Source organism: Salvelinus namaycush, unplaced genomic scaffold, assembly GCF_016432855.1.
Source record: "Salvelinus namaycush isolate Seneca unplaced genomic scaffold, SaNama_1.0 Scaffold427, whole genome shotgun sequence".
NCBI classification, from domain to species: domain Eukaryota; kingdom Metazoa; phylum Chordata; class Actinopteri; order Salmoniformes; family Salmonidae; genus Salvelinus; species Salvelinus namaycush.
Genome location: NW_024061117.1, coordinates 101,300 through 129,046, shown reverse-complemented (window position 1 = coordinate 129,046; position 27,747 = coordinate 101,300). Strand labels below are relative to the sequence as shown.

Sequence of the window (27,747 nt, the reverse complement as noted above, 5' to 3'; positions counted from 1 at the left end):
AGGAGGGGGGGCAGGATGTTTATGAGGGGGAATGCAGAGGAGAAGGAAGGGGGGGCAGGATGTTTATGAGGGGGAAAGAGAAGGAGAAGGAAGGGGGGGCAGGATGTTATGAGGGGGATGCAGAAGGAGAAGGAAGGGGGGGCAGGATGGTTATGAGGGGGAATGCAGAAGGAGAAGGAGAGGGGGGGCAGGATGTTTATGAGGGGGAATGCAGAAGGAGAAGGAAGGGGGGGCAGGATGTTTATGAGGGGGAATGCAGAAGGAGAAGGAAGGGGGGGGCAGGATGTTTATGAGGGGGAATGCAGAAGGAGAAGGAAGGGGGGGCAGGATGTTTATGAGGGGGAATGCAGAAGGAGAAGGAAGGGGGGCAGGATGTTTATGAGGGGGAATGCAGAAGGAGAAGGAAGGGGGGGCAGGATGTTTATGAGGGGGAATGCAGAAGGAGAAGGAAGGGGGGGCAGGATGTTTATGAGGGGAATGCAGAAGGAGAAGGAAGGGGGGCAGGATGTTTATGAGGGGGAATGCAGAAGGAGAAGGAAGGGGGGGCGGATGTTTATGAGGGGAATGCAGAAGGAGAAGGAAGGGATCTCCTCTCCTTCCCCGTATCAGAGACACGGGCCAAACACGTTAAATAATAGATAGTCCTACTGTTTACTAGTCGCATGCTATCTAAAGGTAGAAACAAAAAGACATACTACAGATGGAGAAAATATCAAACTGAAAACAATATTAGGCGTTGTTCTCAGACTAACTCAGTGAGTTCATCCTCCAACACACAGGTTAAACTTCCTTCCTGCTGACACTTGGTTTTATCTAATACAAGATCACAGGTAACATTATGCACCGTGAGAAAACCACTGTTTGCCTTCTGACATCAATGTAATACATCAAGTAGCTGGCCAGTAGCAATATTTGGGTCCCACTTTAAATGGCATGCAGGTTATAAAGGCTTCATAAAGCCTTCGTAAACGTGTTACAAATCATCTATAACTGTATGGCATGCTCTATAAAGGGTTCATAAATGTTGCATACCTGTGTGATATAACCACCAATGTCAAATGTGACAAACAACTATGTCAAAAACGACATAAACCTGTGCTTTATAAAGGGTGGCATAAGCACTGCTTAATAAAGGCCTTATGAATCAAATTAAATTGAGTCTTCACAAAACATTCATAACCCTGTCATGCGTCTTGGTAGAGCATTTCAACATCAGGATAGTGGGTTCAATTCCCGGGACCACCCATACGTAAACATTTATTCACACATCGCTTCAACATTTTCTACGCCCGTGGCTGGACGGCATACGCGCTAGTTGGATGCATCTCTGCCTTGGCGTTAACCGACTGGCCTGTGTTGCCCGGAGCTCCCCCATCTGGCCCATGCCAGATCTTTTCAGTCTCCTGAGGGGAATAGGCTTTGTCGTGCCCACTTCACGACTGTCTTGGTGTGTTTGGACCATTCTAGTTTGTTGTTGATGTGGACACCAAGGAACTTGAAGCTCTCAACCTGCTCCACTACAGCCCCGTCGATGAGAATGGGGGCGTGCTCGGTCCTCTTTTTCCTGTAGTCCACAATAATCTCCTTAGTCATGGTTATGTTGAGGGAGAGGTTGTTATTCTGGCACCACCCGGCCAGGTCTCTGACTTCCTCCCTATAGGCTGTCTGATCGTTGTCGGTGATCAGGCCTATCACCGTTGTGTCATCTGCAAACTTAATGATGGTGTTGGAGTCATGCCTGGCCATGCAGTCATGGGTGAACAGGGAGTACAGGAGGGGACTAAGCATGCACCACTGAGGGGCCCCGGTGTTAAGGGTCAGCGTGGCAGATGTGTTGTTACCTACCCTTACTACCTGGGGGCGGCCCGTCAGGAAGTCCAGGATCCAGTTGCAGAGGGAGGTGTTTAGTCCCCGGGTCCTTAGCTTAGTGATGAGCTTTGAGGGCACTATGGTGTTGAACGCTGAGCTGTAGTCAATGAATAGCATTCTCACATAGGTGTTCCTTTTGTCCAGGTGGGAAAGGGCAGTGTAGAGTGCAATAGAGACCGTTTACACATTCTCCAAAATATGGATATTTTTCAGTTCTCAAATTCTGTAATGTAGTAGAAGTTCCTTTGTTCTACTGTGAAATTCTCTCCATACTGCGTGGCCAGGGGGAGAGAGTCCCTGCCAGGAATTTACAACCTGAGATAACAAAACCTGGGTGTAGTAGAGAGTGAGAGAGGGGGAAGCCACGATCTACACCCAGAAAGGGCCACGTCATGACAACAGTATAGCCTCATAACATGGTTAAAACAATACGTTTTATATCATGGATGGTCAGTCCTTGCATCCATAGCTCTGTCTATTAATCTGAGAGTGGTTACATTTCTCCAGGCACATCCCTCAGCGTTTTACCAAAACAGAGGCGGGGTGCCGGTTTTGTTATCGTTTCATCTGTGGATTTGTCCTTTAAACAGATGCATATTATCAAAGTGTCACCAACAAAAAGGTAAACAATAGACTAGCAAATGCAACACGTGGCATTTATTTTTCCCATGTAAATAGTACTTTTCAGTAGTGCTCAAAGCATGACATTCCATGAGCGTAGCAATTATTTTTCTACTCAAATCAATGATCCCAAATCAGTCCTCCGTGACAACACAATCATAAACAACAGAGTAGGGCTGGCTAATAAGTTCTTAGTTTTGTGGTCATGCTCAGGTAAAACAATTTGGCTAATCTATACTTCCATATTCCCAAGTCCTATTCTTGAAGATTCTTGAAGATCATTGAATCATATTATTATGTAGTAGAAAGTGATGGGTTAGAAGAAGCCTACATAACCCATAAAGTAACATTGAACATCCATATATGACCAGCTATGTAAACTTTAACATAGATTTATCCTGCAATAGATGTGGTTCAACTGGTAACATACATGTATGTCTTCTTCTAATGCCTCTTAAGGGGAAAGTAATCTAAAAGTAACTGAATGTAATCAGATTACGTTACTGAGTTTGGGTAATCCAAAAGTTAAGTTACTGATTACAATTTTGGGCAGGTAACTAGTAACTAACGGATTACATTTAGAAAGTAACCTAACCAACCCTGACTGTTAGTGTTAATGCATTTGTGTTTACATCATTAACCATTTATGAATGTCTTATGAATGACCGAAGGGGTCTCACTCCAAACTAAGTATTACAGGACACGACATAGTGTCAATTAAATAGGTTATTAACGTTCTGATGATTTATGAAGGTTCTCTGATGATCCACAGGTTACAGTAGGGTGTGAGAGGTATTTAAATCGGTTAATGGGCCTGCAAAGCGTGCGTGCGTGCGTGTGTGTGTGTCAGAACCAAGATGATTTGGAGCAGTCCAACCTGAGACTACCGCTCCAGGTGTTCCTGTTCCCATGGAGACCAGCACAACATGTCACCTTTTATAAAGCACATGTTTATATCATATTCCACATAGTGAGTTGACACATTTGACATTAGTGATTATGTCACACAGTTATGCCACATTTATGAACCCTTTATAAAGCATGACATACGGTTATAGATGCTTTGTAACACATTTATATAGTGCTTATGAAGGCATTATGAAGGCTTTATAAAGCATGACATATGGTTATAGATGCTTTGTAACACATTTATGCAGTGCTTATGAAGGCTTTATGAAGCCTTTATAAGCTGAACGTAATTTAAAGCGGGACTAATATTTGGTTGTGGATGCCAATCACTGATTGCTGTTTGCTCATCTCATACAGCAGCAACCCTGTTGACTAAAGACAGAAAAACATGGTTTTCCTAATCTCACGAGTCAGATTGTTTCCTAAATCTGACATATATTGAGGAACCATGTGCGCAAGACTGGAAACCAAGGCTACTGTTTTCCTATCTCATGCTGACGACATGACTGACCAGCTTTTGCCTTCAGGTTTTCAATTTCTTCTGTCAATAATTGAATAACTTTATTAGCCTATTTGTAACAGAGAACAGTATTTGTGTCTGTAACAGCATTGTTTTCTTCCAACTATCTCCAGTTGACCTTCTAAGGCAACATATCTCTTCGCACGGGGTAGAGACTAGACTCTTGGCAGGGTAGAGGAGTTTTGAATCTATCTGATGAGGAGACAGCTGCCAACACTTTGTCTCGTCACAGTCCACAAGTCCAGAACAGACTATGGGAGGCAGACAGTACTACATAGAGCCATGACTACATGGAACTCTATTCCACATCAGGTAACTGATGCAGCAGGAAAATCAGATCAATAAATCAATCAAGAAAAATACACCTTACGGAACAGCGGGGACTGTGAAGAGACACAAACATACACACACACACACAATAACATACGCACTATACATATACGCACACATGGATTTTGAACTGTCAATATGTGGTAGTAGAGTAAGGGCCTGAGGAACAAAAACTTAATGTGTTGTATTGTAATATATTCAGACTGTCTCTCTATCCCACCATCTAACAGACTGTCTCTCTATCCCACCATCTAACAGACTGTCTCTCTATCCCACCATCTAACAGACTGTCTCTACCCCACCATCTAACAGACTGTCTCTCTACCCCACCATCTAACAGACTGTCTCTCTATCCCACCATCTAACAGACTGTCTCTCTATCCCACCATCTAACAGACTGTCTCTCTATCCCACCATCTAACAGACTGTCTCTCTATCCCACCATCTAACAGACTGTCTCTCTATCCCACCATCTAACAGACTGTCTCTCTATCCCACCATCTAACAGACTGTCTCTATCCCACCATCTAACAGACTGTCTCTATCCCACCATCTAACAGACTGTCTCTATCCCACCATCTAACAGACTGTCTCTCTATCCCACCATCTAACAGACTGTCTCTCTATCCCACCATCTAACAGACTGTCTCTCTATCCCACCATCTAACAGACTGTCTCTCTATCCCACCATCTAACAGACTGTCTCTCTATCCCACCATCTAACAGACTGTCTCTCTATCCCACCATCTAACAGACTGTCTCTCTATCCCACCATCTAACAGACTGTCTCTCTATCCCACCATCTAACAGACTGTCTCTCTATCCCACCATCTAACAGACTGTCTCTCTATCCCACCATCTAACAGACTGTCTCTCTATCCCACCATCTAACAGACTGTCTCTCTATCCCACCATCTAACAGACTGTCTCTCTATCCCACCATCTAACAGACTGTCTCTCTATCCCACCATCTAACTGACTGTCTCTATCCCACCATCTAACTGACTGTCTCTCTATCCCACCATCTAACAGACTGTCTCTATCCCACCATCTAACAGACTGTCTCTATCCCACCATCTAACAGACTGTCTCTATCCCACCATCTAACAGACTGTCTCTATCCCACCATCTAACAGACTGTCTCTCTATCCCACCATCTAACAGACTGTCTCTCTATCCCACCATCTAACAGACTGTCTCTATCCCACCATCTAACAGACTGTCTCTCTATCCCACCATCTAACAGACTGTCTCTCTATCCCACCATCTAACAGACTGTCTCTCTATCCCACCATCTAACAGACTGTCTCTATCCCACCATCTAACAGACTGTCTCTATCCCACCATCTAACAGACTGTCTCTATCCCACCATCTAACAGACTGTCTCTATCCCACCATCTAACAGACTGTCTCTATCCCACCATCTAACAGACTGTCTCTATCCCACCATCTAACAGACTGTCTCTCTATCCCACCATCTAACAGACTGTCTCTCTATCCCACCATCTAACAGACTGTCTCTATCCCACCATCTAACAGACTGTCTCTATCCCACCATCTAACAGACTGTCTCTCTATCCCACCATCTAACAGACTGTCTCTCTATCCCACCATCTAACAGACTGTCTCTCTATCCCACCATCTAACAGACTGTCTCTCTATCCCACCATCTAACAGACTGTCTCTCTCTCCCACCATCTAACAGACTGTCTCTCTATCCCACCATCTAACAGACTGTCTCTATCCCACCATCTAACAGACTTTCTCTCTATCCCACCATCTAACAGACTGTCTCTATCCCACCATCTAACAGACTGTCTCTCTATCCCACCATCTAACAGACTGTCTCTATCCCACCATCTAACAGACTTTCTCTCTATCCCACCATCTAACAGACTGTCTCTATCCCACCATCTAACAGACTGTCTCTCTATCCCACCATCTAACAGACTGTCTCTATCCCACCATCTAACAGACTGTCTCTATCCCACCATCTAACAGACTGTCTCTATCCCACCATCTAACAGACTGTCTCTATCCCACCATCTAACAGACTGTCTCTATCCCACCATCTAACAGACTGTCTCTATCCCACCATCTAACAGACTGTCTCTCTATCCCACCATCTAACAGACTGTCTCTATCCCACCATCTAACAGACTGCCTCTCTATCCCACCATCTAACAGACTGTCTCTATCCCACCATCTAACAGACTGTCTCTCTATCCCACCATCTAACAGACTGTCTCTCTATCCCACCATCTAACAGACTGTCTCTCTATCCCACCATCTAACAGACTGTCTCTCTATCCCACCATCTAACAGACTGTCTCTATCCCACCATCTAACAGACTGCCTCTCTATCCCACCATCTAACAGACTGTCTCTATCCCACCATCTAACAGACTGTCTCTCTATCCCACCATCTAACAGACTGTCTCTCTATCCCACCATCTAACAGACTGTCTCTCTATCCCACCATCTAACAGACTGTCTCTCTATCCCACCATCTAACAGACTGTCTCTACCCCACCATCTAACAGACTGTCTCTATCCCACCATCTAACAGACTGTCTCTCTATCCCACCATCTAACAGACTGTCTCTCTCTCCCACCATCTAACAGACTGTCTCTCTCTCCCACCATCTAACAGACTGTCTCTCTATCCCACCATCTAACAAACTGTCTCTCTATCCCACCATCTAACAGACTGTCTCTCTATCCCACCATCTAACAGACTGTCTCTCTATCCCACCATCTTACCTTACAGACTTGTGCTACTCTAGAGATCCAGTGATCAGCTTCAGGGTTGCTGTCAGAGTTCTTCTCCCTGAAGAAGACATATATCTTCTCATTGTCCGGCTCCTCCTTACGTCTCACCCAGCAGGTGGAGATGAACGTGGGCTCTGGGAAGACAGGGCGTATCAATAAATTAACCCATTCCTCTATAAAACACACCAGTTATCATTTTTGGTGTTCCACTACCTATCTATCGATTACACAATCATTTCTGCCAACAAAAGTAACGAGAAACAAACACGTCGCATCTCATCACAGAACACATGGCTGTATCAACAGAACACATGGCTGTATCAACAGAACACATGGCTGTATCAACAGAACACATGGCTGTATCAACGGAACACATGGCTGTATCAACAGAACACATGGCTGTATCAACAGAACACATGGCTGTATCAACAGAACACATGGCTGTACCGTATCAACAGAACACATGGCTGTATCAACAGAACACATGGCTGTATCAACAGAACACATGGCTGTATCAACAGAACACATGGCTGTATCAACAGAACACATGGCTGTATCAACAGAACACATGGCTGTATCAACAGAACACATGGCTGTATCAACAGAACACATGGCTGTATCAACAGAACACATGGCTGTATCAACGGAACACATGGCTGTATCAACAGAACACATGGCTGTATCAACAGAACACATGGCTGTATCAACAGAACACATGGCTGTATCAACAGAACACATGGCTGTATGAACAGAACACATGGCTGTATCAACAGAACACATGGCTGTATCAACAGAACACATGGCTGTATCAACAGAACACATGGCTGTATCAACAGAACACATGGCTGTATCAACAGAACACATGGCTGTATGAACAGAACACATGGCTGTATCAACAGAACACATGGCTGTATCAACGGAACACATGGCTGTATCAACAGAACACATGGCTGTATCAACGGAACACATGGCTGTATGAACAGAACACATGGCTGTATCAACAGAACACATGGCTGTATCAGTGTATCAACAGAACACATGGCTGTATCAACAGAACACATGGCTGTATCAACAGAACACATGGGTGTATCAACGGAACACATGGCTGTATCAACAGAACACATGGCTGTATCAACAGAACACATGGCTGTATCAACAGAACACATGGCTGTATGAACAGAACACATGGCTGTATGAACAGAACACATGGCTGTATCAACAGAACACATGGCTGTATCAACAGAACACATGGCTGTATCAGCAGAACACATGGCTGTATCAACAGAACACATGGCTGTATGAACAGAACACATGGCTGTATGAACAGAACACATGGCTGTATCAACAGAACACATGGCTGTATGAACAGAACACATGGCTGTATCAACAGAACACATGGCTGTATCAACAGAACACATGGCTGTATCAACAGAACACATGGCTGTATGAACAGAACACATGGCTGTATGAACAGAACACATGGCTGTATGAACAGAACACATGGCTGTATGAACAGAACACATGGCTGTATCAACAGAACACATGGCTGTATGAACAGAACACATGGCTGTATGAACAGAACACATGGGTGTATCAGCAGAACACATGGCTGTATCAACAGAACACATGGCTGTATCAACAGAACACATGGCTGTATCAGCAGAACACATGGCTGTATCAACAGAACACATGGCTGTATCAACAGAACACATGGCTGTATGAACAGAACACATGGCTGTATCAACAGAACACATGGCTGTATCAACAGAACACATGGCTGTATGAACAGAACACATGGCTGTATCAACGGAACACATGGCTGTATCAACAGAACACATGGCTGTATCAACAGAACACATGGCTGTATCAACAGAACACATGGCTGTATCAACAAAACACATGGCTGTATCAACAGAACACATGGCTGTATCAACAGAACACATGGCTGTATCAACAAAACACATGGCTGTATGAACGGAACACATGGCTGTATCAACAGAACACATGGCTGTATGAACAGAAAACATGGCTGTATCAACAGAACACATGGCTGTATGAACAGAACATATGGCTGTATGAACAGAACACATGGCTGTATCAACAGAACACATGGCTGTATCAACAGAACACATGGCTGTATCAACAGAACACATGGCTGTATCAACAGAACACATGGCTGTATCAGCAGAACACATGGCTGTATCAACAGAACACATGGCTGTATCAACAGAACACATGGCTGTATCAACAGAACACATGGCTGTATCAACAGAACACATGGCTGTATCAACAGAACACATGGCTGTATCAGTGTATCAACAGAACACATGGCTGTATCAACAGAACACATGGCTGTATCAACAGAACACATGGCTGTATCAGCAGAACACATGGCTGTATCAACAGAACACATGGCTGTATCAACGGAACACATGGCTGTATGAACAGAACACATGGCTGTATCAACAGAACACATGGCTGTATCAACAGAACACATGGCTGTATCAACGGAACACATGGCTGTATCAACAGAACACATGGCTGTATCAGCAGAACACATGGCTGTATCAACAGAACACATGGCTGTATCAACAGAACACATGGCTGTATCAACAGAACACATGGCTGTATCAACAGAACACATGGCTGTATCAACAGAACACATGGCTGTATCAACAGAACACATGGCTGTATCAGCAGAACACATGGCTGTATCAACAGAACACATGGCTGTATCAACAGAACACATGGCTGTATCAACAGAACACATGGCTGTATCAACAGAACACATGGCTGTATCAACAGAACACATGGCTGTATCAACGGAACACATGGCTGTATCAACAGAACACATGGCTGTATCAGCAGAACACATGGCTGCATCAACAGAACACATGGCTGTATCAACAGAACACATGGCTGTATCAACAGAACACATGGCTGTATCAACAGAACACATGGCTGTATCAACAGAACACATGGCTGTATCAACAGAACACATGGCTGTATCAACAGAACACATGGCTGTATCAACAGAACACATGGCTGTATCAACAGAACACATGGCTGTATCAACAGAACACATGGCTGTATCAACAGAACACATGGCTGTATCAGTGTATCAACAGAACACATGGCTGTATGAACAGAACACATGGCTGTATGAACAGAACACATGGCTGTTTCAACGGAACACATGGCTGTATCAACGGAACACATGGCTGTATCAACAGAACACATGGCTGTATCAACAGAACACATGGCTGTATCAACAGAACACATGGCTGTATCAACAGAACACATGGCTGTATCAGTGTATCAACAGAACACATGGCTGTATGAACAGAACACATGGCTGTATGAACAGAACACATGGCTGTATGAACAGAACACATGGCTGTATCAACAGAACACATGGCTGTATCAACAGAACACATGGCTGTATCAACAGAACACATGGCTGTATGAACAGAACACATGGCTGTATCAGTGTATCAACAGAACACATGGCTGTATGAACAGAACACATGGCTGTATGAACAGAACACATGGCTGTATCAACGGAACACATGGCTGTATCAACAGAACACATGGCTGTATGAACAGAACACATGGCTGTATCAACAGAACACATGGCTGTATCAACAGAACACATGGCTGTATCAACAGAACACATGGCTGTATCAACAGAACACATGGCTGTATCAACAGAACACATGGCTGTATCAACAGAACACATGGCTGTATGAACAGAACACATGGCTGTATCAACAGAACACATGGCTGTATGAACAGAACACATGGCTGTATCAACAGAACACATGGGTGTATCAACAGAACACATGCCTGTATCAACAGAACACATGGCTGTATCAACGGAACACATGGCTGTATCAGCAGAACACATGGCTGTATGAACAGAACACATGGCTGTATCAACAGAACACATGGGTGTATCAACAGAACACATGGCTGTATCAGCAGAACACATGGCTGTATGAACAGAACACATGGCTGTATCAACAGAACACATGGGTGTATCAACAGAACACATGGCTGTATCAACAGAACACATGGCTGTATCAACAGAACACATGGCTGTATGAACAGAACACATGGCTGTATCAACAGAACACATGGCTGTATCAACAGAACACATGGCTGTATGAACAGAACACATGGCTGTATCAGCAGAACACATGGCTGTATCAACAGAACACATGGCTGTATCAACGGAACACATGGCTGTATCAACAGAACACATGGCTGTATCAACGGAACACATGGCTGTATCAACAGAACACATGGCTGTATCAACAGAACACATGGCTGTATGAACAGAACACATGGCTGTATGAACAGAACACATGGCTGTATGAACAGAACACATGGCTGTATCAACAGAACACATGGCTGTATCAACAGAACACATGGCTGTATCAACAGAACACATGGCTGTATCAACAGAACACATGGCTGTATCAACAGAACACATGGCTGTATCAACAGAACACATGGCTGTATCAACAGAACACATGGCTGTATCAACAGAACACATGGCTGTATCAACAGAACACATGGCTGTATCAACGGAACACATGGCTGTATCAACGGAACACATGGCTGTATCAACAGAACACATGGCTGTATGAACAGAACACATGGGTGTATCAACAGAACACATGGCTGTATCAACAGAACACATGGCTGTATCAGCAGAACACATGGCTGTATCAACAGAACACATGGCTGTATCAACGGAACACATGGCTGTATCAACAGAACACATGGCTGTATCAACAGAACACATGGCTGTATCAACAGAACACATGGCTGTATCAACGGAACACATGGCTGTATGAACAGAACACATGGCTGTATCAACAGAACACATGGCTGTATGAACAGAACACATGGCTGTATGAACAGAACACATGGCTGTATCAACAGAACACATGGCTGTATCAACAGAACACATGGCTGTATCAACAGAACACATGGGTGTATCAACAGAACACATGGCTGTATCAACGGAACACATGGCTGTATCAACGGAACACATGGCTGTATCAGCAGAACACATGGCTGTATCAACAGAACACATGGCTGTATCAACGGAACACATGGCTGTATCAACGGAACACATGGGTGTATCAACGGAACACATGGCTGTATCAACGGAACACATGGCTGTATCAACAGAACACATGGCTGTATGAACAGAACACATGGCTGTATCAACAGAACACATGGCTGTATCAACAGAACACATGTCTGTATCAACAGAACACATGGCTGTATCAACAGAACACATGGCTGTATCAGCAGAACACATGGCTGTATCAACAGAACACATGGCTGTATCAACAGAACACATGGCTGTATCAACAGAACACATGGCTGTATCAACAGAACACATGGGTGTATCAACAGAACACATGGGTGTATGAACAGAACACATGGCTGTATCAACAGAACACATGGCTGTATCAACAGAACACATGGCTGTATCAACAGAACACATGGCTGTATCAACGGAACACATGGCTGTATCAACAGAACACATGGGTGTATCAACAGAACACATGGCTGTATCAACGGAACACATGGCTGTATCAACAGAACACATGGCTGTATCAACAGAACACATGGCTGTATCAACAGAACACATGGCTGTATCAACAGAACACATGGCTGTATCAGCAGAACACATGGCTGTATCAACAGAACACATGGCTGTATCAACAGAACACATGGGTGTATCAACAGAACACATGGCTGTATCAACGGAACACATGGCTGTATGAACAGAACACATGGCTGTATCAACGGAACACATGGCTGTATCAACGGAACACATGGCTGTATCAACGGAACACATGGCTGTATCAGCAGAACACATGGCTGTATCAACAGAACACATGGCTGTATCAACAGAACACATGGCTGTATCAACAGAACACATGGCTGTATCAACAGAACACATGGCTGTATCAACAGAACACATGGCTGTATGAACAGAACACATGGCTGTATCAACAGAACACATGGCTGTATCAACAGAACACATGGCTGTATCAACAGAACACATGGCTGTATGAACAGAACACATGGCTGTATCAACAGAACACATGGCTGTATCAACAGAACACATGGCTGTATCAGCAGAACACATGGCTGTATCAACAGAACACATGGCTGTATGAACAGAACACATGGCTGTATGAACAGAACACATGGCTGTATCAACAGAACACATGGCTGTATCAACAGAACACATGGCTGTATGAACAGAACACATGGCTGTATGAACAGAACACATGGCTGTATCAACAGAACACATGGCTGTATCAACAGAACACATGGCTGTATCAACAGAACACATGGCTGTATCAACAGAACACATGGCTGTATGAACAGAACACATGGCTGTATGAACAGAACACATGGCTGTATGAACAGAACACATGGCTGTATCAACAGAACACATGGCTGTATCAACAGAACACATGGCTGTATGAACAGAACACATGGCTGTATGAACAGAACACATGGGTGTATCAGCAGAACACATGGCTGTATCAACAGAACACATGGCTGTATCAACAGAACACATGGCTGTATCAGCAGAACACATGGCTGTATCAACAGAACACATGGCTGTATCAACAGAACACATGGCTGTATGAACAGAACACATGGCTGTATCAACAGAACACATGGCTGTATCAACAGAACACATGGCTGTATGAACAGAACACATGGCTGTATCAACAGAACACATGGCTGTATCAACGGAACACATGGCTGTATGAACAGAACACATGGCTGTATCAACGGAACACATGGCTGTATCAACGGAACACATGGCTGTATCAACGGAACACATGGCTGTATCAGCGGAACACATGGCTGTATCAACAGAACACATGGCTGTATCAACAGAACACATGGCTGTATCAACAGAACACATGGCTGTATGAACAGAACACATGGCTGTATCAACAGAACACATGGCTGTATCAACAGAACACATGGCTGTATCAACAGAACACATGGCTGTATGAACAGAACACATGGCTGTATCAACAGAACACATGGCTGTATCAACAGAACACATGGCTGTATCAGCAGAACACATGGCTGTATCAACAGAACACATGGCTGTATGAACAGAACACATGGCTGTATGAACAGAACACATGGCTGTATCAACAGAACACATGGCTGTATGAACAGAACACATGGCTGTATGAACAGAACACATGGCTGTATCAACAGAACACATGGCTGTATCAACAGAACACATGGCTGTATCAACAGAACACATGGCTGTATGAACAGAACACATGGCTGTATGAACAGAACACATGGCTGTATGAACAGAACACATGGCTGTATCAACAGAACACATGGCTGTATCAACAGAACACATGGCTGTATGAACAGAACACATGGCTGTATGAACAGAACACATGGGTGTATCAGCAGAACACATGGCTGTATCAACAGAACACATGGCTGTATCAACAGAACACATGGCTGTATCAGCAGAACACATGGCTGTATCAACAGAACACATGGCTGTATCAACAGAACACATGGCTGTATGAACAGAACACATGGCTGTATCAACAGAACACATGGCTGTATCAACAGAACACATGGCTGTATGAACAGAACACATGGCTGTATCAACGGAACACATGGCTGTATCAACAGAACACATGGCTGTATCAACAGAACACATGGCTGTATCAACAGAACACATGGCTGTATCAACAAAACACATGGCTGTATCAACAGAACACATGGCTGTATCAACAGAACACATGGCTGTATCAACAAAACACATGGCTGTATGAACGGAACACATGGCTGTATCAACAGAACACATGGCTGTATGAACAGAACACATGGCTGTATCAACAGAACACATGGCTGTATGAACAGAACACATGGCTGTATGAACAGAACACATGGCTGTATGAACAGAACACATGGCTGTATCAACAGAACACATGGCTTTATCAACAGAACACATGGCTGTATCAACAGAACACATGGCTGTATCAACAGAACACATGGCTGTATGAACAGAACACATGGCTGTATCAACAGAACACATGGCTGTATCAGCAGAACACATGGCTGTATCAGTGTATCAACAGAACACATGGCTGTATCAACAGAACACATGGCTGTATCAACAGAACACATGGCTGTATCAGCAGAACACATGGCTGTATCAACAGAACACATGGCTGTATCAACGGAACACATGGCTGTATGAACAGAACACATGGCTGTATCAACAGAACACATTGCTGTATCAGCAGAACACATGGCTGTATCAACGGAACACATGGCTGTATCAACAGAACACATGGCTGTATCAGCAGAACACATGGCTGTATCAGCAGAACACATGGCTGTATCAACAGAACACATGGCTGTATCAACAGAACACATGGCTGTATCAACAGAACACATGGCTGTATCAACAGAACACATGGCTGTATCAACAGAACACATGGCTGTATCAGCAGAACACATGGCTGTATCAACAGAACACATGGCTGTATCAACAGAACACATGGCTGTATCAACAGAACACATGGCTGTATCAACAGAACACATGGCTGTATCAACAGAACACATGGCTGTATCAACAGAACACATGGCTGTATCAACAGAACACATGGCTGTATCAACGGAACACATGGCTGTATCAACAGAACACATGGCTGTATCAACAGAACACATGGCTGTATCAACAGAACACATGGCTGTATCAACAGAACACATGGCTGTATCAGTGTATCAACAGAACACATGGCTGTATGAACAGAACACATGGCTGTATGAACAGAACACATGGCTGTATCAACGGAACACATGGCTATATCAACGGAACACATGGCTGTATCAACAGAACACATGGCTGTATCAACAGAACACATGGCTGTATCAACAGAACACATGGCTGTATCAGTGTATCAACAGAACACATGGCTGTATGAACAGAACACATGGCTGTATGAACAGAACACATGGCTGTATCAACGGAACACATGGCTGTATCAACAGAACACATGGCTGTATCAACAGAACACATGGCTGTATCAACAGAACACATGGCTGTATGAACAGAACACATGGCTGTATCAGTGTATCAACAGAACACATGGCTGTATGAACAGAACACATGGCTGTATCAACGGAACACATGGCTGTATCAACAGAACACATGGCTGTATGAACAGAACACATGGCTGTATGAACAGAACACATGGCTGTATCAACAGAACACATGGCTGTATCAACAGAACACATGGCTGTATCAACAGAACACATGGCTGTATCAACAGAACACATGGCTGTATCAACAGAACACATGGCTGTATCAACAGAACACATGGCTGTATCAACAGAACACATGGCTGTATGAACAGAACACATGGCTGTATGAACAGAACACATGGCTGTATCAACAGAACACATGGCTGTATGAACAGAACACATGGCTGTATCAACAGAACACATGGGTGTATCAACAGAACACATGGCTGTATCAACAGAACACATGGCTGTATCAACGGAACACATGGCTGTATCAGCAGAACACATGGCTGTATGAACAGAACACATGGGTGTATCAACAGAACACATGGCTGTATCAACAGAACACATGGCTGTATCAGCAGAACACATGGCTGTATGAACAGAACACATGGCTGTATCAACAGAACACATGGGTGTATCAACAGAACACATGGCTGTATCAACAGAACACATGGCTGTATGAACAGAACACATGGCTGTATCAACAGAACACATGGCTGTATCAACAGAACACATGGCTGTATGAACAGAACACATGGCTGTATCAGCAGAACACATGGCTGTATCAACAGAACACATGGCTGTATCAACGGAACACATGGCTGTATCAACAGAACACATGGCTGTATCAACGGAACACATGGCTGTATCAACAGAACACATGGCTGTATGAACAGAACACATGGCTGTATGAACAGAACACATGGCTGTATCAACAGAACACATGGCTGTATCAACAGAACACATGGCTGTATCAACAGAACACATGGCTGTATGAACAGAACACATGGCTGTATCAACAGAACACATGGCTGTATCAACAGAACACATGGCTGTATCAACAGAACACATGGCTGTATCAACAGAACACATGGCTGTATCAACAGAACACATGGCTGTATCAACGGAACACATGGCTGTATCAACAGAACACATGGCTGTATGAACAGAACACATGGGTGTATCAACAGAACACATGGCTGTATCAACAGAACACATGGCTGTATCAGCAGAACACATGGCTGTATCAACAGAACACATGGCTGTATCAACGGAACACATGGCTGTATCAACAGAACACATGGCTGTATCAACAGAACACATGGCTGTATCAACAGAACACATGGCTGTATGAACAGAACACATGGCTGTATCAACAGAACACATGGCTGTATGAACAGAACACATGGCTGTATCAACAGAACACATGGCTGTATCAACAGAACACATGGCTGTATCAACAGAACACATGGCTGTATGAACAGAACACATGGCTGTATCAACGGAACACATGGCTGTATCAGCGGAACACATGGCTGTATCAACAGAACACATGGCTGTATCAACGGAACACATGGCTGTATCAACGGAACACATGGGTGTATCAACAGAACACATGGCTGTATCAACGGAACACATGGCTGTATCAACAGAACACATGGCTGTATGAACAGAACACATGGCTGTATCAACAGAACACATGGCTGTATCAACAGAACACATGGCTGTATCAACGGAACACATGGCTGTATCAACAGAACACATGGGTGTATCAACAGAACACATGGCTGTATCAACGGAACACATGGCTGTATCAACGGAACACATGGCTGTATGAACGGAACACATGGCTGTATCAACGGAACACATGGCTGTATCAACGGAACACATGGCTGTATCAACGGAACACATGGCTGTATCAGCAGAACACATGGCTGTATCAACAGAACACATGGCTGTATCAACAGAACACATGGCTGTATCAACAGAACACATGGCTGTATCAACAGAACACATGGCTGTATCAACAGAACACATGGCTGTATCAACAGAACACATGGCTGTATGAACAGAACACATGGCTGTATCAACAGAACACATGGCTGTATGAACAGAACACATGGCTGTATCAACAGAACACATGGCTGTATCAACAGAACACATGGCTGTATCAACAGAACACATGGCTGTATCAACGGAACACATGGCTGTATCAACGGAACACATGGCTGTATCAACGGAACACATGGCTGTATCAACAGAACACATGGCTGTATCAACAGAACACATGGCTGTATGAACAGAACACATGGCTGTATCAACAGAACACATGGCTGTATCAAACACATGGCTGTATCAACAGAACACATGGCTGTATCAACAGAACACATGGCTGTATGAACAGAACACATGGCTGTATCAACGGAACACATGGCTGTATCAACAGAACACATGGGTGTATCAACAGAACACATGGCTGTATCAACAGAACACATGGCTGTATGAACAGAACACATGGCTGTATGAACAGAACACATGGCTGTATCAACAGAACACATGGCTGTATCAACAGAACACATGGCTGTATCAACGGAACACATGGCTGTATCAACAGAACACATGGGTGTATCAACAGAACACATGGCTGTATCAACGGAACACATGGCTGTATCAACGGAACACATGGCTGTATCAACGGAACACATGGCTGTATCAACGGAACACATGGCTGTATCAACGGAACACATGGCTGTATCAACAGAACACATGGCTGTATCAACAGAACACATGGCTGTATCAACAGAACACATGGCTGTATCAACAGAACACATGGCTGTATCAACAGAACACATGGCTGTATGAACAGAACACATGGCTGTATCAACAGAACACATGGCTGTATGAACAGAACACATGGCTGTATCAACAGAACACATGGCTGTATCAACAGAACACATGGCTGTATCAACGGAACACATGGCTGTATCAACGGAACACATGGCTGTATCAACGGAACACATGGCTGTATCAACAGAACACATGGCTGTATCAACAGAACACATGGCTGTATGAACAGAACACATGGCTGTATCAACAGAACACATGGCTGTATGAACAGAACACATGGCTGTATGAACAGAACACATGGCTGTATCAACAGAACACATGGCTGTATCAACAGAACACATGGCTGTATCAACAGAACACATGGCTGTATCAACAGAACACATGGCTGTATCAACAGAACACATGGCTGTATCAACAGAACACATGGCTGTATCAACAGAACACATGGCTGTATCAACAGAACACATGGCTGTATCAACAGAACACATGGCTGTATCAACAGAACACATGGCTGTATCAACAGAACACATGGCTGTATCAACAGAACACATGGCTGTATGAACAGAACACATGGCTGTATCAACAGAACACATGGCTGTATCAACAGAACACATGGCTGTATCAACAGAACACATGGCTGTATCAACAGAACACATGGCTGTATCAACAGAACACATGGCTGTATCAACAGAACACATGGCTGTATCAACAGAACACATGGCTGTATCAACAGAACACATGGCTGTATCAACAGAACACATGGCTGTATCAACAGAACACATGGCTGTATCAACAGAACACATGGCTGTATCAACAGAACACATGGCTGTATCAACAGAACACATGGCTGTATGAACAGAACACATGGCTGTATCAACAGAACACATGGCTGTATGAACAGAACACATGGCTGTATCAACAGAACACATGGCTGTATCAACAGAACACATGGCTGTATCAACAGAACACATGGCTGTATCAACAGAACACATGGCTGTATCAACAGAACACATGGCTGTATCAACAGAACACATGGCTGTATCAACAGAACACATGGCTGTATCAACAGAACACATGGCTGTATCAACAGAACACATGGCTGTATCAACAGAACACATGGCTGTATCAACAGAACACATGGCTGTATCAACAGAACACATGGCTGTAACAACACAAAATACTAACACAGAGGAACCCTGCATTGACTCCTCTGCCATGATTAACAGCCACAGAGCCACGTCTGCCACTTTAAATCCTGACGTAGCTAGTAGCCTTGGCTTGGCAGCTATGCTGATAAGCCCGAAGAGGAGACGGAAAGATAAGGATTTCACTAACGCAGCTGTACTGAGATCGCTGATGCCAGACTGAGAATGAGACAGCGTCCCAAAAGGCATTCTTTCTCCTACACGGTGCACTACTTTTGACCAGGGACCATTGGGCTCTAGTCTAAAAAAAGTGAACCATATTGAGAATAAGGTGCCATTTGCATCGGGCTATGAAAAGACAACTGACATTTACTCCTGAGGTGCAGGAACTGTTGCACCCTCTACAACCACTGGGATTATTATTATTTCACCCTGCTGGTCATCTATGAACATTTGAACAACTTGCATGATATTATCACATTGTATAGTAATACATCACATTAATACATTATCCCATTAATACATGATATATTAATACATTATCACCTCAATACATTATATAGTATCACATCAATACATTATCACATTAATACATTATCGCATCAATACATGATATATTAATACATTATCACCTCAATACATTATATAGTATCACATCAATATCCTATCCTAGGATAGGATAAAGTAATCCTTCTAACCCCCCCCCCCCCCCCCCCCCCCCCCCCCTTAAAAGATTTAGATGCACTATTGTAAAGTGGTTGTTCCACTGGATATCATAAGGTGAATGCACCAATTTGTAAGTCGCTCTGGATAAGAGCGTCTGCTAAATGACTTAAATGTAAATGTAAATACATTATACAGTAACACATTATCGCATTAATACATTATCACATTAACACATTATCACATTAATACATGATATATTAATACATTATCCCATTAATACATGATATATTAATACATTATCACATCAATACATTATCGCATTAATACATTATCCCATTAATACATGATATATTAATACATTATCACCTCAATACATTATATAGTATCACATCAATACATTATCACATTAATACATTATCACATTAATACATTATATAGTATCACATCAATACATTATCACATCAATACATTATCACATTAATACATTATATAGTATCACATCAATACATTATACAGTAACACATTATCACATTAATACATTATCACAGTAACACATTATCGCATTAATACATTATCACATTAACACATTATCGCATCAATACATTATATATTAATACATTATCCCATTAATACATGATATATTAATACATTATCACATCAATACATTATATAGTATCACATCAATACATTATCACATTAATACATTATCGCATTAACACATTATCACATTAATACATTGTCACATTAACACATTATCGCATCAATACATGATATATTAATACATTATCACATTAATCCATGATATATTAATACATTATCTCTCTTTACATACCGGTCACCCACTTGTCATACATCCATACATTGGTTCTGCTGCCAGCTTTTCTTCTGAACTGTAGTGAGCTCCCATCGCTGTATAAAGGAGCCGCAGCATATAGGTCCCCCTCTAAAAGAACATAACAACAGACTCACGTTACAACAAGGAAGCAAACATATTCAATAATTCATTGCATCTTAGTAAAAAATATTGTATAATCTCATGTCATACACAGACACACACAGACACACACAGACACACAGAGACACACAGAGACACACAGAGATACACAGAGACACACAGAGACACACACAGAGACACACAGAGACACAGAGACACACAGAGACACACACAGACACACACACAGAGACACAGAGACACACAGAGACACACACAGAGACACAGAGACACACAGAGACACACACAGAGACACACAGAGACACACACAGAGACACAGAGACACACAGAGACACACACAGAGACACAGAGACACACAGAGACACACAGAGACACACAGAGACACACACAGAGAGACACAGAGACACAGAGACACAGAGACACACAGAGACACACACAGAGACACACACAGAGACACAGAGACACACAGAGACACATAGACATACAGAGACACACACAGAGACACAGAGACACAGAGACACACAGAGACACACAGAGACACATAGACATACAGAGACACACACAGACATTCAATAATGAATTGCATTTTAGTGAAAACGTACGTATTCTACGCCAAGGGATCTGATTGGGTAGTTATACACTACATGACCAACAGTATGTGGACACCTGCTCGTCAAACATCTCAGTCCAATTCAAAACTCTTCTGGGAAGGCTTTCCACTAGATGTTGGAACATTGCTGTGGGGATTTGCTTCCATTCAGCCACAAGAGCATTAGTGAGGTCGGGCACTGATGTTGGGCGTTTAGGCCTGGCTCGCAGTCAGCGTTCCAATTCATCCCAAAGGTGTTTGATGGGGTTAAGGTCAGGGCTCTGTGCAGGCCAGTCAAGTTCCTCCACACCGATCTCGACAAACCATTTCTGTATGAACCTTGCTTTGTTCACGGGGGCATTGTCATGCTGAAACAGGAAAGGGCCTTCCCCAAACTGTTGCCACAATGTGGGAAGTACAGAATCATCTAGAATGTCATTGTATGCTGTAGATTTCCCTTCACTGGAACTAAGGGGTCCGAACCATGAAAAACAGCCCCAGACCATTATTCCTACACCAAACTTTACAGTTGGCACTACGCATCGGGGCAGGCAGCGTTCTCCTGGCATCTGCCAAACCCAGATTCATCCGTCGGACTGCCAGATGGTGAAGCGTGATTCATTACTCCAGAGAACGTGTTTCCACTGCTCCAGAGTCCAATGGCGGCGAGCTTTACACCACTCCAGCATTGCACATGGTGATCTTAAGTTTGTGTGCGGCTGCTCGGCCATGGAAACCCATTTCATGAAGCTCCCAACGAACAGTTCTTGTGCTGACGTTGTTTCCAGAGGTAGTTTGGAACTCAGTGGTGAGTGTTGCAACCGAGGACAGACGATTTTTACGCGCTACGTGCTTCAGCACTCGGCGGTGCCGCTCTGTGAGCTTGTGTGGTCTACCACTTCACGTCTGAGCCGTTGTTGCTCCTGGATGTTTCCTCTTCACAATAACAGCACTTACAGTTAAATGGGGAAGCTCTAGCAGGGCAGAAATGTGACGAAATGACTTGTTGGAAAGGTGGCATCCTATGACGGTGCCACGTTGAAAGTCGTGGCCATTCTACGGCCAATGTTTACCTATAGAAATTGCATGGCTGTGTGCTTGATTTCATAAACCTGTCAACAACGGGTGTGGCTGAAATAGCTAAATCCACTCATTTGAAGGTGTGTCCACATACTTTTGTATATATAGTGTATTATCTGCCACTGAACCACTGAATGTTAAGATTGTATTCTAGTGAAGACAACAGTCCACAGCTATCTGTTCCACATACCTACAGTGAGGGAGAGTGCATTCTGGGAGTAAACGAAAGGAGAGAGTCCAGTGCCTTTGTAACTCTCGACTATCTCAAGTGTGTGATTGGGCATCTGAGAATACTGTGGCATAAACACAGGAAAACACTCATCAAGACAGGAACCAAAAGATCACAATCCCACGAAAACATCTGTGACAGAAGATATCAAATCAAACTTTATTTGTCACATGCGCCGAATATAACAAGTGTAGACTTTACCGTGAAATGATGAATACAATATGTGAAATGCTTACTTACAAGGCCTTAACCAACAGTGCAGTTCAAGAAGAGTTAAGAAAATATTTACCAAGTAGGCTAAGGTAAAAAATAAATGACATAGCAATCAATTATCGCCACGCTGGGTGGACGACCTATGAACTATAGTGAGAAAGCCCTGCTGGGTGGACGGCTTTGCCACTTTCCTTAACACTCTCGGCTGTCAGCACTATACTGTATATGTCTCCACACAGGAGACAGGGTTCAATCCCGGTCTCCAACCTTCCTACGACTCAGTTTCTACAACTGTCTAATAAAGCATCAAATAAACCAGTCCTCACCAGCTTCCAGCACTGGGGCTTGTTCCCATTGGTCCCACAGACAAACAGACTGTCCTGAAACTTCTGGATAACAGTGATGACATTCTTACACGGACCCTGGGAAAGGGTTAGAATCAGAACGTTACAATCAGAACGTTACAATCAGAACGTTACAATCAGAACGTTACAATCAGAACGTTACAATCAGAACGTTACAATCAGAACGTTACAATCAGAACGTTACAATGAGAACGTTAGAATCAGAACGTTACAATGAGAACGTTAGAATCAGAACGTTAGAATCAGAACGTTACAATCAGAACGTTACAATCAGAACGTTACAATCAGAACGTTACAATCAGAACGTTACAATCAGAACGTTACAATCAGAACGTTACAATCAGAACGTTACAATGAGAACGTTACAATGAGAACGTTACAATCAGAACGTTACAATCAGAACGTTACAATCAGAACGTTACAATGAGAACGTTACAATCAGAACGTTACAATGAGAACGTTAGAATCAGAACGTTACAATCAGAACGTTAGAATCAGAACGTTACAATCAGAACGTTACAATCAGAACGTTACAATCAGAACGTTACAATGAGAACGTTACAATCAGAACGTTACAATCAGAACGTTAGAATCAGAACGTTACAATGAGAACGTTAGAATCAGAACGTTACAATCAGAACGTTACAATGAGAACGTTACAATCAGAACGTTACAATCAGAACGTTACAATGAGAACGTTACAATGAGAACGTTACAATCAGAACGTTACAATCAGAACGTTACAATGAGAACGTTACAATCAGAACGTTACAATCAGAACGTTACAATGAGAACGTTACAATGAGAACGTTACAATCAGAACGTTAGAATCAGAACGTTACAATCAGAACGTTACAATCAGAACGTTACAATCAGAACGTTACAATCAGAACGTTACAATCAGAACGTTACAATCAGAACGTTACAATCAGAACGTTACAATCAGAACGTTACAATCAGAACGTTACAATGAGAACGTTAGAATCAGAACGTTACAATCAGAACGTTAGAATCAGAACGTTACAATCAGAACGTTAGAATCAGAACGTTACAATCAGAACGTTACAATGAGAACGTTACAATGAGAACGTTACAATCAGAACGTTACAATCAGAACGTTACAATCAGAACGTTAGAATCAGAGCTAATTGTTTATAAAAAGCGTGTGTTGTGTATTGTGTCAAACATTAAACAAAAAAAGTTTGTAATGACAGTATATCGCTACAAAAACAATTGAACAACTAAAGCGACCGTTGAAGGTCAACATCATTAACGACACCAGTGAGAAAGACACAAGGAGCACCAGAGGAAAAGTCGACTCGCTTACTGCATGAGCTCAACCTGATTAACAACTAAATAGAAAGTAGGACTTTAAGCTTTGGGAAACAGCGGAACAGTAACGTTGGCAGTCTAAGTGACCCTAGAAAAACCTATCTGTGTAAACAGAGACGAGAAAAGCCAAAGAAATCCAAGATAACTTAGACTTGGATATAGCGCACCTAGCAGCGAGGATAGACAATATGGAAGCCAACACGACCAGCGCAAACCCAAACCCATCCACTAAATTCGACCCTGAAGTGTCCATCATCACAGCAGGCCTACCATTCCAACAAGGAGAGGATGTGATGGAGAGAGCGGGGTACTTCTGACAGAGGGATCCCAATGCAGGACCTAGTAGCAGCAGAGTGGATGTGGGACCTAGTAGCAGCAGAGTGGATGTGGGACCTAGTAGCTACAGAGTGGATGTGGGACCTAGTAGCTGCAGAGTGGATGTGGGACCTAGTAGCAGCAGAGTGGATGTGGGACCTAGTAGCAGCAGAGTGGATGTGGGACCTAGTAGCAGCAGAGTGGATGAGGGACCTAGTAGCTGCAGAGTGGATGTGGGACCTAGTAGCAGCAGAGTGGATGTGGGACCTAGTAGCTGCAGAGTGGATGTGGGACCTAGTAGCAGCAGAGTGGATGTGGGACCTAGTAGCAGCAGAGTGGATGTGGGACCTAGTAGCTGCAGAGTGGATGTGGGACCTAGTAGCTGCAGAGTGGATGTGGGACCTAGTAGCAGCAGAGTGGATGTGGGACCTAGTAGCAGCAGAGTGGATGTGGGACCTAGTAGCAGCAGAGTGGATGAGGGACCTAGTAGCTGCAGAGTGGATGTGGGACCTAGTAGCAGCAGAGTGGATGTGGGACCTAGTAGCTACAGAATGGATGTGGGACCTAGTAGCTGCAGAGTGGATGTGGGACCTAGTAGCAGCAGAGTGGATGAGGGACCTAGTAGCAGCAGAGTGGATGTGGGACCTAGTAGCAGCAGAGTGGACCTAGTAGCTGCAGAATGGATGTGGGACCTAGTAGCAGCAGAGTGGATGTGGGACCTAGTAGCAGCAGAGTGGACCTAGTAGCTGCAGAATGGATGTGGGACCTAGTAGCTGCAGAGTGGATGTGGGACCTAGTAGCAGCAGAGTGGATGTGGGACCTAGTAGCAGCAGAGTGGATGTGGGACCTAGTAGCAGCAGAGTGGATGTGGGACCTAGTAGCTGCAGAGTGGATGTGGGACCTAGTAGCAGCAGAGTGGATGTGGGACCTAGTAGCAGCAGAGTGGATGAGGGACCTAGTAGCTACAGAGTGGATGTGGGACCTAGTAGCTGCAGAGTGGATGTGGGACCTAGTAGCAGCAGAGTGGATGTGGGACCTAGTAGCTACAGAGTGGATGTGGGACCTAGTAGCTGCAGAGTGGATGTGGGACCTAGTAGCAGCAGAGTGGATGTGGGACCTAGTAGCAGCAGAGTGGATGTGGGACCTAGTAGCAGCAGAGTGGATGTGGGACCTAGTAGCTACAGAGTGGATGTGGGACCTAGTAGCTGCAGAGTGGATGTGGGACCTAGTAGCAGCAGAGTGGATGTGGGACCTAGTAGCAGCAGAGTGGATGTGGGACCTAGTAGCTGCAGAGTGGATGTGGGACCTAGTAGCAGCAGAGTGGATGTGGGACCTAGTAGCAGCAGAGTGGATGTGGGACCTAGTAGCTGCAGAGTGGATGTGGGACCTAGTAGCTACAGAGTGGACCTAGTAGCAGCAGAGTGGATGTGGGACCTAGTAGCTACAGAGTGGATGTGGGACCTAGTAGCAGCAGAGTGGATGTGGGACCTAGTAGCAGCAGAGTGGATGTGGGACCTAGTAGCTGCAGAGTGGATGTGGGACCTAGTAGCTGCAGAGTGGATGTGGGACCTAGTAGCAGCAGAGTGGATGTGGGACCTAGTAGCAGCAGAGTGGATGTGGGACCTAGTAGCAGCAGAGTGGATGTGGGACCTAGTAGCTGCAGAGTGGATGTGGGACCTAGTAGCTACAGAGTGGATGTGGGACCTAGTAGCAGCAGAGTGGATGTGGGACCTAGTAGCAGCAGAGTGGATGTGGGACCTAGTAGCAGCAGAGTGGATGTGGGACCTAGTAGCAGCAGAGTGGATGTGGGACCTAGTAGCAGCAGAGTGGATGTGGGACCTAGTAGCAGCAGAGTGGATGTGGGAC

The 27,747-nt window shown here is 44.0% G+C and overlaps 1 protein-coding gene across 1 annotated transcript in view; it reads right to left on the bottom strand.

The window, feature by feature from the left end:
• Positions 1-1,283: 1,283 nt before the first annotated feature.
• Positions 1,284-27,747, bottom strand: part of LOC120041260 (semaphorin-7A-like) — a 51,539-nt gene continuing 25,075 nt past the window's right edge. The window contains exons 4-8 of the mRNA XM_038986195.1: positions 24,196-24,291; positions 23,618-23,720; positions 21,639-21,749; positions 7,014-7,156; positions 1,284-1,403 (exon numbers count right to left, since the gene is read on the bottom strand). Of these exons, the coding sequence (XP_038842123.1) occupies positions 1,284-1,403; positions 7,014-7,156; positions 21,639-21,749; positions 23,618-23,720; positions 24,196-24,291 (573 nt within the window). The remainder of the gene's footprint in view (positions 1,404-7,013; positions 7,157-21,638; positions 21,750-23,617; positions 23,721-24,195; positions 24,292-27,747) is intronic.